Source organism: Aythya ferina, assembly GCF_964211825.1.
Source record: "Aythya ferina genome assembly, chromosome: 3".
In the NCBI taxonomy this organism is placed as follows: Eukaryota; Metazoa; Chordata; class Aves; order Anseriformes; family Anatidae; genus Aythya; species Aythya ferina.
The window spans coordinates 40,320,237-40,338,993 of record NC_140298.1 but is presented as its reverse complement, the minus strand read 5'-3'; the positions used below and the strand labels follow the sequence as shown (position 1 = coordinate 40,338,993).

Genomic DNA, 18,757 nt, shown 5'->3' with positions numbered 1-18,757 from the left:
AAGTCTTGTACTATAGTTTTTGGAATTTCATAATGTAATATAAAGTAGAAATTAAGATGATGTAAACAAATGAAATGGATGTACAACTTGCCAGATTTGCATATAAGTTGACTAATATGCAGTGCAGTTATTTCAAACGAACATTGAAATTAAAGCTGTGAAGCGATGCATTTCATTAGTAGAAAAAAAAATCTGGTCAGTTCAATTTTATAAATTAACATGTGATTATGCAGACTTATTTGAAGAACATCAAAGCCGTTGGAATTCATAAATACCTTTTAAAAGAATTTCTCCACTTTACAGAATTTAGAAAGTCTTAATGTTTTACTGAAGGACAACTCTATGCTCATAAAATAGAGCATGTTTTTCTCATCCTCTAATTCATACTTAAAACTATAGCACAAAGTTACTGTTCTACCTTAAAAAAAAAAAAAAAAAAAGGTGCTGGCAGCAAATTGTTAATTAAGGTTAATGGAGGGATGTTACCCTGAGTCATTCCATCTTTTTTTTTTCCCCCTCTAACCTGGTTGCGGAGCATAGTCTCAAATCTTATTAGGCAAATATTCTTTTCCTGTTGTTTCCGATTTTTGTTCTTTATTCCTTCTCCCTTTTTTTAAAAAAAAAAAAAAAAAAAAAAAAATTCAAGAAGCGGATGGGGCAGGGAGAGGGAGGGAGCAATTGCTTTATATTTTCCAGCTTATGTGTACAATGAAATGGGTTGCTGATTGATCGTCGTACTCTTCCAGTTGTGATTGACTCGTAGGCTACTTTGAATTGGAAGGGACCCACAAGGATCATGGAGACCAACATAGGTCCACAAAGGTCCTGATTTTTGGGTGGTCCTATGTCTGAGAGCACTGCCCAACTGCTTCTTGAACTTCCGGCAGACTTGCTTCAGTGAAGCCTGTCCCAGTGCCTGACCACGCTCTGGATGCAGAACCTTTCCCTAACTCCCAGCCTGACCCTCCCCTGTCCCAGCTCCATGCCATTCCCTCGGGTCCTGTCGCTGTCCCCAGAGAGCAGAGCTCAGCGCCTGCCCCTCCGCTCCCCTCGTGAGGGAGCTGCAGGCCGCCATGAGGCCTCCCCTCAGCCTGCTCTGCTCAGGGCTGAACAAATCCAGGGGCCTCAGCCGCTCCTCATGCGTCTTCCCCTCTAGGCCCTTCACCATCTTAGTTGTTCTCCTTTTGACACTCTAACAGTTTTATGTCCTTCTGGCATTGTGGGGCCCCAAACTGCACGTAGTGCTTGAGGGGAGGCTGGACCAGCGCAGAGCAGAGCTGGACAGTCTCTTCTATGGACTGGTTAGCAGTGCTGTGCCTGATGCACCCCTGGGTGCGATTGGTCCTCCTGGCTGCTGGGGCACACTGTTAATTCCTGTTCAACTTGACATAAAACAGAATCCCTAGATTCCTTTCTTTAGGGCTGTTCTTCAGTCTCTTGACCCCCAACTTGTACGTAAATCTAGGGTTAACCTTTCCCTGGTACAGAATCTGGCATTTACTCATTTTAAGTTTCATTCAGTTGGTGATTGCCTGTCCCTTTAGTCTGTTAAGATCGCTCTACGAGGCCCCTCTACTCTTGACAGATTCAACAGCTGTTCCTAATTTAAGTGTTTTCTGCAAACTTACTTAGTATGCATTCATGTCCTGTGTCTAGATCACTTATAAAAACACTGAAGAGAACTGGCCCCAAAACAGAGCCCTGGGAAACCCCACCAGTGCCTGGCTGCTGGCCTGATGCAACCCCATTTCCTGTAAACCTGACCCATCAGGCAGTTGTTCACCCATTGTATTATGTACTTGTCGAACTGTATGCTGGAAATTTTGTCCAGACGGATACTAGGAGAAACAGTATTGAAAGCTTTGAAATCCAGTAAGATTATATCTACTGGCTTGTGTTGGTCAGTGGTAGGTCTGGTAGATGGTAGATCTTGGTAGATGTTGATCCAGCTATGTTTCTTTCTCCCTCACTTAGTAGTGCTGTACCCTTTTTATACAGTAGTAGAAGTTGCCTGCCTCTTTTGAATTTCCAAGCAAGCCAAAGGGGTGTAAGTGTGATCATGCATCTTTTCAGAAAATTACAGTGCCTGGTGGGTGCTCCATAGAACAGAACGCAGAAAATAGAACTACTTCTAATACCGGCAATATCTGGGTGTGTATGGACAGACAATACAGGATTCCTTCAAAATATTGTGTGCAAAGATGAAGAGTTATAAAAGTGATTATGTGCGTCTTTGAAGAGTTCGTTCATTGCCTTCACATCCTTCCACCTCCTGTACTGCAACTACACTGGAGAGTTTAAGAAGTATACTGTGAAGCTGAAAATTTTCCCAGAATAGTATGCTGGTACCACAAAGCAGCAGCTACTGGGAAGTGATAGAGAATAAATGATTGATATTAAAAAAAAAAAAAAAAAAGTCTTCTTCACCTTATCTAAGACATCCTGTGAAGTGCTGTGCAAGTCCTGATCAGGACTGCATTCATTTAAAAGTTGATAAATTTCTGTTCACAGGGTTTCTGTTATGGCTAGAATGGGTCCTGACCATACCAAGAGCTTGCAATCACTAATGCTGACCAACACCTTATTAGAGATTGTCATGTTATTGATGGTCTTCCACAAACCTCCACTCATCTTTGCTGCTTTTGAACAGACAGGAACTCTTTCCAAGCTGTATATACTTATTTTCTCAGGCTGCAAGAGCAGATTTTTGTTGCATTAAGTAGTTCCCTGACAGACTTTCACTGATTTCTGGAGCAACAATTCTCCTATGACAATTGTGGCAGGTTTTAATTCAGTATGTTCCGTGCTTGCAGGCAAAAAGCTTTTATTATACTGGACCCGTAAAAGCTACTTGAGTAACAGAGTTAATATTATGATTTGATAAACTGTGCTTACAGACTCAGATCTCTGCTGTGTACTGACTACAATTATCTGGGCATGGGCTGTGCCTGCTGGGTTTCCATTAAGAATGTTATTTCTATTACTTAGAAGTTGTTTGATTTTTGCAAATTTAAAATTCTGGTATTAAGAAATTTCTTCAAATGTTTTCCTATATGTAATTTTGTTTAAGTGGGTATATGCAACGTGTATATGAAATTTAAAAAGCCTTTTTGAATGTTAAATCAGGGGCATTGAGTATTTCTTCTCTCTTTTTTTTTTTTTTTTTTTTTTTTTTCAGTCTACTTTGGTTGAAGGAAGAGTTGCTTTTGAACTTACAGGCATCAGCTTTTTCAGTCACCCAAGCACACTTTGTTCTTTAGGAGGTGGTTCTTTTTCTATTTGTGTTGCACATTTGCAAGAACATTTAGATTTGGCTTTGACCACTTATTCTGACAAGATTTGGGTTCTGTATCAGGAGTAAAAAGCCTTTTATCCTATGTTTATATGCTTGGTCAGTTCCTCATCCTGTTTCTTTGGCCATTAAATACTAGTATGCAATAATCTGCTGGATATAAAGATAGAAAAATATGCATATCCTTTCCAGAAATCAGAGGCAGCATCATCAGAAAAATCTAGAGGTGTTGCAAAGTGTAAGAGTACTTGTCAGGAAAGATTCCTAACCTCAAGCTCTCTGATGAGTCTTACTTGATTTTGTGGATTTAAAAATCTTGGAAGTACAACAGTGCTGCTACTGAAGTATAATTTGGACAAAGGCTCTTCCATGAAGTAGCAAAAGCAACTGTTAGGAGAAGCTGAAGGCATCAAACTGATGTGTTCTGGTTTTGAGTTGTTTTTTGGGTAACACACTGTCAGTTATACTCTGGCAATGAGAATTCTAACACCCTTTTCCACTCCATTCAAATAAGATAAAACTTCAATATGTCATATGTATTGACAACAGTTCTTTTGTGTCTACTGGCTTCAAAGAACAGGATCCAAGAAGCTGCAACAGCCATTTAGAGACTATAGATCTGTCTACATTAGCAAATAGTATAGTCCAGTGGAAATCTATTTGTATAATAAAATGTTTGGTGCTCACAAACCAGCATCTGTAGTACTGTGCACATTTTGAGCAGTTTTATTCTGAGACTAACTCCAGTCTGGTCCTATGGACTACGTATCTACTAGTGTGTGAAACTAGTGTTTAATTTTAACAGAAATCCAGTTTGTGTGCTCCAAGATAATTTTGATGTTGGGCAGAGTGCAGTAGGCATAGATGCTGGAGATGCTCACTTTGAAATTCCAAACCTAATTTGAACTTTAATGCTAATATAAATGCACAGTCTTCTCCAATCATCTGTCTCTGTCATTCCTAATATACACAGAATACTTAATTACCTTGTGAGATCCCCATAATATTCCATGGTATTAGGAAATAGAGACTGATTATTTTGTCAAGGAGTTGAAAACAGTCCTGACCAGACTCAAGTTTAGGAGGAATTTTAGGTTCCAGTCTGGACAGATGCCAAGACACCCCCCCCCCCCCCCCAATCTTTTCATTTACTTTCTGTTAATTTGGTCTACAACTCATTACGTGGTAATTTCTTAGTACCTCCTAATTCTGTTAAGTTTCACCACATCATGAAGTATATGTTAGGTCAACAGCTTAGTTCTTTTATTCTGCTTCATCTCATTGGATTATTGACATAGTCTTCTAGAAGGAACACATCTCTAAACTAAGCTGTTTTCCAGAAGGTCCTAGCTAATTTCTTACTCAAACAGTATTTATAAGACTAATTAAAACACCCTTAAAAACATTGGATCTCTATGTCAAAATTTCATTATTTTATTTCTTTGACTTGAAAATGTCATTTAATATCTCTGGCTAACCTAAAACATTTTCCTGCATTTTAATGCTTGCTTAATTTTTGATGTAGAATCAAAGAAAGAAAATCTGTGTTTAGTCATTTGTATTAGATCTTGATCCTTCCTGTGTTGTTTCCACTTTTCCACTTTTCCAAGAGTGGCTATATTCATTTTCTGTTGGTTACTATTGATTTAATTATAAATGTCCATAGTATATGAAGATGTATTTTTTACACAGATTCGTCTTACAATAAGGAAGGGAATACAATGCAGCTTCATTTAGTAATTTTTATTCACATTCAGAAAAGAAATAAATCTTCAACAAAGGACAATGAATAAAAACTTACTTAAAATTTGTATTTTTATTTAAAAGCGTGCTGAAATAATCTTCTGTTACTGCTTTTGCAAGATGCTTCAACATTATCAACGGCAGCTCACACGATTCCCTAAGCTCATCAATGAAAATAAATACATAAAGTCATTGGTTTGAAAGTTTCAATATTGATGTGCTTCAGGAATCGTTAGGTGGTGAGAAGTAAGAGGAATTGGAGTTGATTAAAGAGGTAAAGAAATTTAATGGCTGAATTGCAACATAAAATTGTGGTAAAGATGGTGAAAAATCTTGGTGCTGGTACAGCGCTGGTAAGACTAGAATTCACCTTGTTAAGCAAGGCAAATTATAACATTTAATGGTAAACAGGTGGTTTTGAAATGAAAAAATATGTTCACATCAAGTGTACTAGGAGTATGAAAAATACTTTGTTTCTACCTGTCTGTCATGCTTGGCCAAAACAAGTTTATACCTTCATGCCTTACTATAATTGTTCTTGACCAAATTAATCTGAAAATAATTAATTCAGACTTAGAGATGAATTTCCTTTTTCATTTGTTTTGTTAATTTTGACCTGTTGCCTTACGAAGAAAAAATCTAAGCAGCAACATTTTCTTGGATCTTACTTTTGAGGGGATGATAGGTAGAGGCTTTTAGTATGAAATTGCAGGTCAGAGTACAAATAATGGCTTAAATCATAGCCTGTGATTTAAACTACTTGTATCTACCAGCATTTCTGTTGAATAATAACTATTTCACATATCTTCAATTTCTACTTAATAATGAAATTGGAGGTTAGTTATGACATGTGGGGGGACATTACATATAATGCTACTCCCTACCCAGACTTAGAGAGTCTTTCAGAGAAAGAACAGCAGCAGGTGACTTCACGTTTATCTTATCACCTCTCTTGCGCTCTAAACCTCTGAAATGAGAATAATGAAGCATCGCACTGCACAGACAGTTGCTTAGAACTGCAGTGAAAATGTGTTCTCTGGAACAGCATCATTTTACTATTACTTTGTTCTTCATGTCAGTTTTTTCATTATCCAGTAGTAAAAAATCTCAGGGGGTATTTTTGAACTTTAATTAGTATTGTGTTGATTAAATACATCTCCAAGAGGTACGTTTTCTTCTTTCCAAGAATTTAAGTAACATAGGACTCTCAAAGGAGCAATCAGGTATTAATTGGCTGTTTTTAAAATGCTGTTATTGATAGCAGGCTAGGAGGTCATTTTTAGGACCATTTCCAACACATAGTGAATGGGAACGTTGGTGTAATAAGCAAAACAAAATCTTTCCTAGTATGTAGAAAGCCACCAAAGATCTACTCAGCTACTTTGCTCAAATACTTTTAACTCGGATGTGAGGCATCTCATTCATTATTTTGCAAATATGTGAGGAAAACTGAATTTGCAGATTCACAAATATATAAAGGTGGTCTGGAGGACAGATTTGTCTGGAGTATACACACTGCTCATCTCATATCTCTGAAACAGAGAAACAATGTTGACAAGGGAACAATTTGAAAATAGACATGTTACTAAGGATGTCTGTCTCACCTGGATGTTTGAGAATACAAGGTAGAAGAAAAACAGAGCTAGATCCAGAACTTTCTGGATCTGATTTGATGCTGGAGTGCTATTGCTACCTGTGAAACTAGTGACTGTTTATCCTGATTACAATCACCATGATTCCAGGTTTTCTTTGTTAAGTAACAACCTTTTTCAGAATGAGGTGCTGATGAGAAATTGAATCTTCTATGCAGTCTTTTTCTGTTGCTGCTTGATAATTACACTGGCACCCCTTTAATACTAACCTTAAGTGAAAATTTGAAAATTGCTGCCTATTTGTCTTCAGTCCTGTTCATATGGTCTGCCAACCACTGCTCCCAGTTTTTGTCAGTTCTTCTGTTTGCCTCAGAGGTGTGGGTGTGGCACATCGTAAACAGGTGAAGAACTAAAATCGTGTCATTCCTTTGGAATGGATGTGGGATCTCAAATTTTGCAGGAGTATAGATCCACAGTAATAGTTTTAATAGCTTTTTTTTTTTTAATGGAAACTGACAGGAAATTACTTTGTCAACATTTTTCAGTAACTTTATTGTAGATATTAATAGTGCAGAAATGTACAAAACATCTGAAACATCTGTTCCTAGTTTTGCAGGAGCTGTTTGGACGTGACAGTAACCAGTATGTGGTCAGTTTTGATTTTTATCTTAATAGTGCAATTATTAGTTGCTGCTTAGCGCGCAGAGCAAGTGAAAGGAGGGAATAATTTTAATAATAGGAAAATTAGTAATTGTCTGACTATAACAGTGCCAAAAGTGATGGACATCCTTATGAATCCTCACACCATCAGATTCTCATGTATGTGGTTGTCTTTACACAGACTGTGTTTAAATCTTGGCAGCAGTTCTGTGAAATAACTTCGATACCTCGTTTAATATGACTTGTTATGTGGCTATGACTTCTATCCAGTCTCTTGTCATCTTCTTGATTACTTAATTTCTTTGACTTTGACAAGCGTAGTCTTATCCAACCTAAATGTACTTCTTTAAAGTTCAGTCTCTGCTGTTCTGATCCTCCAAGTAGATAGTGATCCCAGTCTCTACCATTCCCTTTATTTTCTCACATCCTCTCATGCTTACAAAACATTTCACAAACCTTAAACTAACACAAGACCATTGCCTACTATACTAATTACATTCCAGTGTATATTCCTGCATCTGCCTACATCCATCTTGTGTATTTTTAATGTCTTAAACTTAGCTACAAGAAATATGGAGCGATATATTTTCTGTGTTCAATTTGTAAGCTGAGGTTTTTACAAATATATGGCTCTTAGGCACAGCAAAATGACAAAGAACTACTTCAGCCCTAGGGAGTTCACTGCCAGGTTTTTTTGTTGTTTTTTTTTTTTTGGTTGTAGATGTATTTTGCTGAATTTGTAGATTTACTCCATAGTGTTAGATTCTGACACTAGATTATTTTGATTTTTTTTATGGTCCTACAGTTGTCAGCTACTATCTCTTTTACAAGTCCTTGAGAGAACTTTCTTGGTTCATCTTTAAGATAATTAACACAAAATCTAAGGTAACACTGGATTATTTGGTCTAGCCCCTACACCTGCTTGCTGATACAGCTTCAACAGAAGTCGCTCCCTGTAGATAGCACCAGTAGATTATCATTCTTGTCCATCTCACAGCCATGCGTGTCATTTGTCGTCTGTTTGTTTTTTGAACTGAGCTCATCTGGGGAGGATTGGAGCATGTTGGATTCTGTCTGAAGTTTTGCTATTTTTAATTACTCGCTTTTGTTGCTGGCGGCTTCAGCACAGTTTCTGGTTTTGTGAGTTTGTTTATTGTTACTCTTAAATTAAACATGCCCCCAATTATGTATGATAATTATTTGGATTTTACTAACTTAATGAAACATTTCTTAGTCTTCTTATATTAAAGAATCTGTTTAAAGAAAAAAAGCAGTTGGAGTTTGGCTGTTAAGGCTGTTTCGGCTGAATGGCAAGTTTAGTTTTGCTCGAAGGTAAATGAAGGCAATAGAGTATCATCTGGAAATGGGTGTTGAGTACTTTTTCTTTCATGTAAAAATCATTCTTTGGTATTATTAGGGAAAAAATCATGCAAGGAAAAATCACAAAGGAAATATTTGACCTTTATATCAATATTCTCCTCATACCTGTGTTTTGAATGAAAAAAAAAAGAGAGACAAAAACTAAGGTATTTCAAGTATTTCTAAAAATGAATATTTAAATTTGGATTTTGACTGCATGGCTAGATTATACAGAGCAGTGCATTATTATTGTTTGAAGTTTTGAGACTTGGTAACTATAACAACCAAATACTGTAGAATTTCTACATTTTCTTGGGTTGTGTGAAAAGCTCAGTCCTCCAAAAGTTTCCAGGAAAGTTGATTTTGAGATACAGCCCCAGATGCCCCATCCTTCCCCCTTACAAACAGCACGCTGCCTGTGCTTTATGGTGGCTCTGGGTGGTTTTTCACTCACATATCCCATAGTCCTGGCCAGCATTCCTCTGGTGGTTGTGAACCTCTCCTGCTCAGTACTGCATTGCAAGCGATGTCAATTAGTACCTCAGTTCTTGCCTCTTCATCACTTACTTGACATAAACCTAGCTTTATACTGTATCTTAATTTTTGTTACGTTCTGGGCAACGTGACTCACATGTGCTTGGGCCTTGAAGTCAGCCTAGAAATTTTGAAAGCAACTTGATGTATTAGTGGTATATTCTTTGTAATTTCCATAGCATACTCCTTTTATTTTAGAAATACGGTAAAATAAAATAGTGGTAACTATGGAAAAGGGAGATAAGCTAGTAGGTAGCATCAGAAGGGAAATGCAGTCATGCTGCATGCTGTATTACTGGTTTGAGCAGTAATGACAGAAGGATTACTGCAAAGATTGTTAGCTACAACCCTTATCAATGCCAACATGCTTAAAGAGGTTGACTATCGGGAAATGTGTTCACAATAGAGTCTGATTCTTGGGACTGGTCTCTGGATGGATAATGTTTTATAAACAGCCAAACTTGTTAAAGAAAAAAAAAAAGTCAAATTTGCTATTTCTGCAGAGAAGTAGAAAAGATTCTGGAAGAACATTTGAATATAGCTTATAATACAGTTTACTGACTCCACAACCTTTAGAAATTCAAGCAGTTAAAATCTGGAGTACGTGAATCACTGTCGTTTAATCTTAATTGTGTCTTAAAGGCTTTTGGGAGAGAGTACTGAAATGTATTCACTACTAAGTGTTTTGAGATTTAAGATAAAATTGTGGTAATAGATATCGGTACCAATTTTTCCACTATCAGTAATATACCTTAGTGAATAAGACTCTTGATACACATTGTTGTTTTTTTTTCTTACTGAATATTAGATTTATAGTACACAATAATGTGACAATTTGTGCGTGTTGATCTCTAATTGATTACGTCACTATTGTAACTCTGCTCTTACAAATTTTGTGGGATGTGATTGTTGAATGAAACATCAGTCCGTAGTCTAGAGGCTTACAGTATATTAAAAATGTTAGGTGCTGTAATTAGATACTTAATTTAGAGGAACTTGCATCACGTTGTAACTGCAGCGAATCATTTTTTCAATTATCATAGTGACACAATGCACTGAGAATTGGTTATCGAACTCGGTACTGGAGCAGTTAATTATCTTTCTCATGTTGTTGCATCCTTGCGTATTTCCTTATGATATGCTGAGTCCAGTCAAATTCTTTTATGCATCTTTACCTTCACCATGTATCTTATGTGATACGTGCTGTGTGCTTTGAAGAAAAGTTCACAGTTTAGAATAGTCACTATCACGCTAGTCATCCATCTCTATGCCTTATATTTTATTACTGTGATAAGTGTAATAAATGCTACATACGAAGGTGCAACAAAAAGGTAAAGGTTTGGAGAAGATGTTGTCCAGTTTCAGTAACACTGGGATGCTTTTATTAAGTAGGCTGAGAGCGGCACTTGTTCACTATTACTTTACACCTGTGACAAAAGTATGATTTTAGAGGTACTACTGTGCTTTGCTTTACTAATGGAAGTAGTAGACATGCATTACTGGAGTGAAAAAAGTGTTATTTCCTCACTGGAACGTGGTGAACCGCTTTTTAAAATTATGTTGTACAGTGGTTTGTCTTCCTAATTTTAAGAAATAGTTGGAGTTAAAAAAAAAAAAAAAAAAAAAAGTCAAAACGAGTCTGTAGCTTCACAATAAATAAATTGGTACATAAAATTTCCCTGAATATCATTTGTTCCCATGCTGTTTCAAATGAGTTGTTCTTGTGCATAAGATGTTCCTTTTTGAGGGAGAAGGTCAGAATTTTTACATTTGTTGGTTTGCTTTTGTAAAATGACCCTTTGTTAGGAAAGATCTGAATGTGACATTTAAAATGACACCTTTGTGGGTATGGCATAATCTGTTGATAAAAAAGAGGTTAAATCTTTTAAATGATTATGCATTTACTGTTTATTCTTTCTCTGTTGTAGTGCGGTTGGCACATTTGCTCGAGCACTGGACTGCAGTAGTTCTGTCAGACAACCTAGTTTACACATGAGTGCAGCTGCTGCTTCACGGGACATCACACTGGTAAGTGGTTTGTTACAAACCCTACAACTTTTTTATATATATGAATTCAATAGTATCTTGCTACTTCAGAGTTTGCCCCCCAGATGTCTGTTTTCCTCTAGATACATGCGTGGAAGCTCATGTATATGGTAGATAATTCTATGCATTTTCTATAAGCTGCTCGTGCTGCCCTTGTAGTCATGCTGTAAATGGTTTGAAATCTATTTAAATGTATCTTCACATGTGATGATTTGCATGGGAGGGTGGATAATACTCATTGAACACAGCTTCAGTCAGTTCAGTAGTGGGATTTAAAATACATTTTAATAAAGCTAAATGTTGTTTAGATTATATCATATTATAACTGTATCTGCAAATTTTCTAGAGTATAAGTAATCAGACTTTGTAAGCAACTTCTTGAAGAACATTTTACTTAGGATATCTTTAGGATGTTTGTTTGGTTTGTTGAAGTAGTTGCTATAATATCATGGAAACATAGAATGATTTGGGTTGGAAGGCTTAAAGACCATCTGATTTCACCCCCTTGCTGTGGTCAGGGACACCTTCCACCAGACCAGGTTACCCAAAGCCCTGTCCAACCTGGCCTTGAGCACCTCCAGGGATGGGGCACTCACAGCTTCTCTGGGCAGCCTGTGCCAGTGCCTCACCACCCTCATGGTACAGAATTTCTTCCTACTATATAAATGTACTTCCTTTTAGTTTAAAATTATTACCATTTAAAAGCATCTAAGCATCGACATATTTTAGAGAAAGTTTAAAAGTATTTTAATTACAGACCAAAGTTTTGGCTTTGCATATTCATAGCTGAAATGACAAGATGCGCTACAGTGATAAAAGCGTGCCAGGAAAACTATGTGCAAACAAAATCTTACTGTTTCATAGAATCAAGTTTGATTTTGTCTTCCCAAAGACACCAGCAGACGGTGTCTATTTTTTAAAATATTTGTGTACAGAATCATGGAGATGACAGCTAAGCCTTAAGTAGGTCTATTACTCATCAGATAATTGAGTATTTGAACTAGAGGACACTCAAGGAAACTAACAGATCACTTAAAAATAGTTGAAGTACTGCCTTACACAGTGGGTAACTGAGAGCTCCTGGAATTCAGTACCTCAAGATTTTATGGGAAGAGACAATGTTTGTAGGTTTAAAAAAAAAAAAAAGGGGGTTAGAAAAATTATGGGCAATGGATTCATAAGTAGAAAATAAGGAGAATAAGAAGTGCACAATCTGGCATTCCTAATTCCCAGGGTTTGCAGGTGCTTGTGAAAGAAATGGGAGTTAACCTTAGAAAGTTCTTAGATTGGCTAGCTTATTTTCTCTAAGTGGCAGTTCCTTGTGATGCTGACAAGGACAGAATACATGTGTAGATAGATGACCGAAACGACTCAGTAGGTCAGATCTTATATTCCAGATAAATTATATTCATTAGTATAATGATAAATAAACAAATTCTTATATTTTACCATCTGCTCTCAAACACTATTGAACTGGAAACCAACTTAGTCTGGGCTATAGTGCAGTAAAGGAAGGCAGTAGTAAAATGTAATGTTTTCAGTAATTTTCAAGAGTTTCGTCTGTATTCAAGAGCTGCTTCTTCTGTTTCATGCTTGCTGATACGATGTTACTGACGTTCCTTTCACATTAAATGCTTTAGTTTTTCCATCAAACAGCTCTTCCATTTGACATTTTTCATTTTATTAAGATTCCTTTGGATGAAGAGTTTCTAATAAATGCCCGTCCTTCTTACAGTGATTAAGAGAATGGATTCATCCTTATAGCAGTTTTTGTATTTGAAAGTACGTGTGCAGTGCTGCTAATAAAGGGATACATTTAACATTTGAGTGCCATATAAATGTTTCTCTGTTGCAAATGATCCATTAAGTTCCATTACACTTAATGAAAGGCATATCTTATAATGAGGCACCAGAGGAGCCACCCCAGGTTTAATTATTGTGTCTGTCTGTTCTTTCTCATTTTCCTACCCCCTCAGCTTTTTAAAACCCTCTTTTGCTCTTTGGCAAAGTACTTCCTTCTAAGTTAAGAAAAGACGTATTTGTCATTTTAGTAGTTATTCTTTCATAGTTTCCCATGTTAATTAGGAGCATATTTTGAGCAGCAGTTAAAGTTAGTACAGACATTTGCAGAACTTGTGGTGGATCTCACTTTGTTCTTTGAAAGGGATGTAGGTGCATAATGCTGAGAAAATTATCCTGTCTGTATCCTTAGCAGCGGATAACCCTTGCACCTGAAGTGTTAGTGATGGGTATTGTGTACACCGTGTCTGTGGGTTTCCAGTGTTTCTAATGAGTTGTTTCAGATAGAGATGGCTCTCAGCAGTCTGATAAGCACAGGTTATAAACATCAGTAAATTCTGGGGGGTTGTATGCATTAGGGAAGTCCTGTGACCTTAATAGCAAGTAAGGGGCTACTCTCAGTCTTTATCTTATCTTGAAAACCTGGGGAAGGTAATAAGACAAGGTAGGAAACAACCAAATCATCCAGAAAATGTTGCTAGAAGACATGAAACAGTATAGGTTTAACTTAGTTGATAGTATGTGTGGTTTTTTTGTTGCTGATAGACTGGTGAGACAACTAAAACTTGTATTTCTGGCACACTCACACGCAGTATTTTCCTTTATAATGAAGATTGGTCTCTGAGAAGAGAAGAAAACTGGAAAGACATCCTGTTTCAAATTTCTAGATGTTGCACAGTGCATACAAAGATTGCCATTAAAGCAAAGGAGGTGGAGAGAGTCACAGTGTATGCTGCTTGCTGGGGGCTTATTCTGAAGAGCCCATGCTACTTTACTATAAGGAAGTAAATCTGTTCTTGGATGTCTTTTGCAAATGTAAAGCGTGAGCAGATTCTTTCTTTCAATTTTGAATGGCAAGATGTTTTAATGAATTTTATTAGACTTCCGTGTATGTAGCACATAAGATAAACATGTCTAAAGTGATTGAATTATTCTATCTATATTCAGCTCCCAGTTTGAGTGCTTTGTTGGAGGCAGTTCAGTCTAGTTTATTTAACTGACTACTGAAATTGCATCTATTTTGGAAGCTGTTAGAGCTTGTTTGCAGTGTGTCCTGTTACTCCCTTTTTTTTCCCAGCTCCATGCTGCTCCTTTTCACCTAAGTACATAGTTTCTGCCTTTGCCTGCTTAAGTTTGGACTTGAAGTTCCCTCTGTCTACATGGCTAATACCTTTCATCTGGTGGGACCCCTCATTTGTGCTGCACAGTGTGCGCTGGGCAAACTTGCTTAGGGAAGGGTGGTTCTTCCTTTGTTCTTCAAGGTCCTGTCTGGGAGAGGCACTGGCTGACAGTTCTCTCCTGCCTTATGCTCCTTAGGTGTTGTGTTCCCATCAGTTGTTTCTTATGGTCCTCGAATTCTTGGGTAAAAAGATAGAAAAAGGAGATACTCCAGGACTTTGTCTTGAGCACTAGCAGTGTCTTCGGGCTGCATCTGCTGGCACAGCTTACTCTTGGCAGTGTGGGAATCTGACTGAAAGTGGGGGCTGGCAAACCTGCAGAAGGCAAAGAGTGTTACTGTGGGAACTTGTCAGTGGTCCTTTGTCACTGAGCAGCTTAGTGAAGACACTGTTTATCATGGAGTTCTCTGTCAACCTCCCCCCCTTTTTTTTTCTTGGTAATAGCACAAGAAAAAAGCTTTATGGATTCAGTTGTTTATTATAGATGGAAAAATGAATGTAAAGCAAGAGCAAGGTCCTGATTTATTCACTTCCATTGTCATTTTTAAGAAAATTAATGTCAGTGAATAGATCTAGATACAGCAGCTGCTTGGAAAATGTGCAGAACTGTTTTTCCATAAGGGCTGCAATTTAAATAAAGATTTAAAACTTGGTAACATAAACTGAGTTCAATCTTTAGGCTTGCTTTATTCATTACTTACATGACAAGCCATAAATCAGTAATTTAATTTTGCATTCTCTAATCTGAAGATTATGGCTTTTGGATGTTACGTGACAGCATTTCCATATTAGAATACTTCATGTTAACCATAGCTTATTCTCAAGGCTGGTAAATTTGGCTTGAACCATAGGTAAAGTGACTTATTGTAGTGTAACAGTGACATTACCTCTTGCAGATGAAACAGTTCAAGAATCTTGTCCCTGATAGCTTTCAAAGAGGTATATTGAAAGCTGGAGAAAGACTTAGTCTACACATAGGAGATAGCCAAAAACAATAAGGAGAAACCATTATTTGCAATACATTTTGCATGCAGAAGCTCAACTAGAATTACTATGTAAGTGTTATACTGACACATATTGCAAGACTGTTCCTTCCTTGCAACGTTTTAGGTGTGATAAGATGAGTTTAGGGCTGTGTGAGAGACTGCATGTTGCCCTTAGAGCTCGTCACTATGGTGGGACCAACACGTGGGAGGATGATGTTATGCAGTCACACACAGACAGAGTATTGCACTTTATACATCTAATACCACCTTCAGCACAGTGATTTAAGATTGTGGTGATGGGCTTTTGGGACGCTGAGTCAGAAAGTCTTTCATGTTGTTCATCTTCCCTACGGGTGGATCTGTGATGTAGTTGATTACTTTTCATTTTCCCCATCACTTGTGAGTATCCAGTGTTACTTCTAAATGAAGAATGCTATAACCTGTTTGCTCTTTTTCACTTTTTTAAAGGAAGGTGAAGTAAACAACAAAAAAATGATTTACCCATCTCTGGAGTTTATCAAGGGGAAAAACTTGCTTGTTTTTCAGTGTGATTATAATGAAAGCAATAAATGACTTATTTGTCCAGCAGTGAGAATATTAAGCACATGTTTTCTGAGGAACTGATCAGTTACTATGTAGAAGTTAGTTAAAATTGCCCCTCAGTCAGTGTACGTCACCGTCACTGTTGGGTTATTTGAAACCAATTTCTACCAACATTTCTCCAGAAATGTTTGCTGGTAATGTACGGGAACTAATTGACTAATGCCATTTTTAGTAAGCATTTCATTAAGGCATTTCCTTTCCCAAATTAAGTAATAAACAATTTATTTTCCTTGCGTTCCACAGTGGGAGATCTGTGATAATAAAGATAGATTCTAAAATTAGCATTAGTTAAGGCTTGTTGTATGGTGTACAGAAAATAATACACTGAATTTGTGTTAATTGAAGTGGACTGCTGTCTAATTAAACAAGCTTTTTTTTTTTTTTTCCACTCTCTCCTTCTCCATGTTAGTTTCATGCAATGGATACACTGCATAAACACAACTATGATTTGAGCAGTGCCATCAGTGTTCTAGTGCCACTTGGAGGTCCTGTCTTGTGTAGAGACGAAATGGAGGAATGGTCAGCATCAGAAGCTAGTTTATTTGAAGAGGCATTGGAAAAGTACGGGAAGGACTTCAATGACATTCGACAAGACTTTGTAAGTACTGGAGTACTTCTTTGCTAACATGCTTTTGCATGGGTGAGCATAATTACTTTCTGTAGGTTTGGAAGATTAGCTAAAGGAAAAATTTGCGTAATTGATACATATAAGTAACATGCATGTAAATTTTATACAGATGAGTCAATATTCTTTCTTGTTTGGTGCAATTCTTTGGAGAGACGTTGGCAGAAGGTAATCTGTTCAGTGGTTTACTACCAGGTAGGGCATCTCATATGCAAAGGTGTTTTGATCAGGATGTTTACAAAGATCTGGAAAAGCTCAAGAAGCTTCTCCACAATTTCCAGTGAAATTGATTGTCAGCTACATGCCTGACTCCCATGAGTGTTTTCTGAAACTTTGGGGTTTCCTTCTTTAATTAGTAAAGAGAAATTCATATTCAAATTGCTTTTAAAGTGCACTGCAGTGAGTTACTTTGACATACTAGATATTTTGGCACTTCCAGAAGATGAAGCAAATGTTTTTCAATACTTTGTTACTACAGTTTTTGGTACTGAAGTGTCAGGCCATAGGACAGCAAAGCTTTAATTTGCTGAATTCTTCTGCAGAGTAATGAAATTAGTTCTGAGACTGCTGCTATTGCTTTTTATTTGTTTACAGTTTTTTTTTCGCATGCTTCTTGCAGAACCTCCTTGCAGAACCTTTCATTTCAATGAAAAATATTTCCTCTGTCATTCTAAATTGTTCAAGTTGGGCTTTGTGAAAAGGTTAGGATATGAGCCAGAAGAATTTCGTTACTTAAGACTGAAGTTGATTGAAACATTTTCACAACAATTTCATTCTGCCTGACTCCAAGAGTTCAGAGTTGTTGTGTTTTTTTTGTTTTTTTTTTGTTTTTTTTTTTTTCCCTTTGCAGATGTTACTAATAATCTTTGTAAAAGGAAGGGAGAACTGTGTGGTACAATGTAGAAGTCCTTCCAAGAAGATGTGTGGGAGGGTGGGAGGAGGCTTGGCGCTGAGCTTAGCTGTCTTTATCTTCACTTTCACAGTTCTGAAATGAAACAGATAATTGAATGAATGTGGGAAGGGAAGGCCATTGTTTTTCTGAAGAACTGACATTTTAACAGGTGTATTATATATGTGTGCTTAATTCTGAGATTCCTAAGGGAGAAAATGTTCAATGCAATGAGTTCATTGTGTGAAGTTGAAAATTGTATCGTGGACAAAATAGCTCTCACATTCAAGAAAATATGAATAAAAAGGAGTAATTTATAGACTTTTACAAGTTGAGTTCTAATACAGCGTGTGACCAAGTAAATCTAAGCCTTGTCTCTGGTATTTTTGTAATTTTATTTCTGTATAATTGTGAGATGTTGCGCGTAGTTACATTCTGTTGATACTCATATGTTAAATTGATACAGTGGAGTAATGCGTTACAGAAATAGCTGTTGTGTTTTAGTGTTCAAATGCTAGATATTCGAGTAAGTTCACTAGAAGCTCTTTAAAATGCTTAGTTTTATCTCAGGTAGACTGCTGATAGCTTCCCTTTATCAGTGAATTCTCCTTCCTTTTTTCCCTTGCCCTCCTACCAGAATGAAACAGATCTAAAGATGGGGTTGCACAGCCTATGAAGGACACATTAATGATGAGTCAGAGTACAGCAGAAATGGATATAGGGCAGTAATCACTTACACTCCCTTTTAGCTAAAAAAAGGGGTGTTGCCAATCCTTAGTCGCTGTTTTTTAGCCTTTGGACAAAATAGTGTGTCATTTTTAAAGCATTAGAAGAATATCTGTTTTACATTGGTATTGGTAACAGTGCGTACAATCTTTATACAATTCTATGCAATTTGGAAGCTCTCAATTGTATTAATTATGTAATCTTGTGTGATAACGTAATTTCTCCAAGTAGAAGTATTCTCACTTGCTGTGTAGTATTCTAAAGCAGTAGAGGTTTAAAAACAAGCATCTAGTCTTAAGTAATCATCTAAAATGGTCCTTCAAGATTTAGGTCACGGATACATGAGAAGCTTCTGCACGTTGAAGTAGATGGAAATTTTTAGTGCTTAGCAGTAATTATCCATGAGAACACATTTATGTGTTACCTGGTATCATCCCTTGTAAGTTACTTTTAGTGTGTTGATAAAACTTGGAAAAAGGAGCCAATGCACTGCTAGCGTATGCGC

The 18,757-nt window shown here is 37.0% G+C and overlaps 1 protein-coding gene across 8 annotated transcripts in view; it reads left to right on the top strand.

Annotated features, from left to right (window-relative positions):
- Window positions 1-18,757, top strand: part of MTA3 (metastasis associated 1 family member 3) — a 175,679-nt gene that overhangs the window by 53,589 nt on the left and 103,333 nt on the right. For all 8 annotated transcript variants that reach the window (XM_084512660.1, XM_084512654.1, XM_084512659.1 and 5 more), the window contains exons 8-9: window positions 11,109-11,208; window positions 16,422-16,610. In XM_084512660.1, coding sequence (XP_084368786.1) covers window positions 11,109-11,208; window positions 16,422-16,610 — 289 coding nt within the window. The remainder of the gene's footprint in view (window positions 1-11,108; window positions 11,209-16,421; window positions 16,611-18,757) is intronic.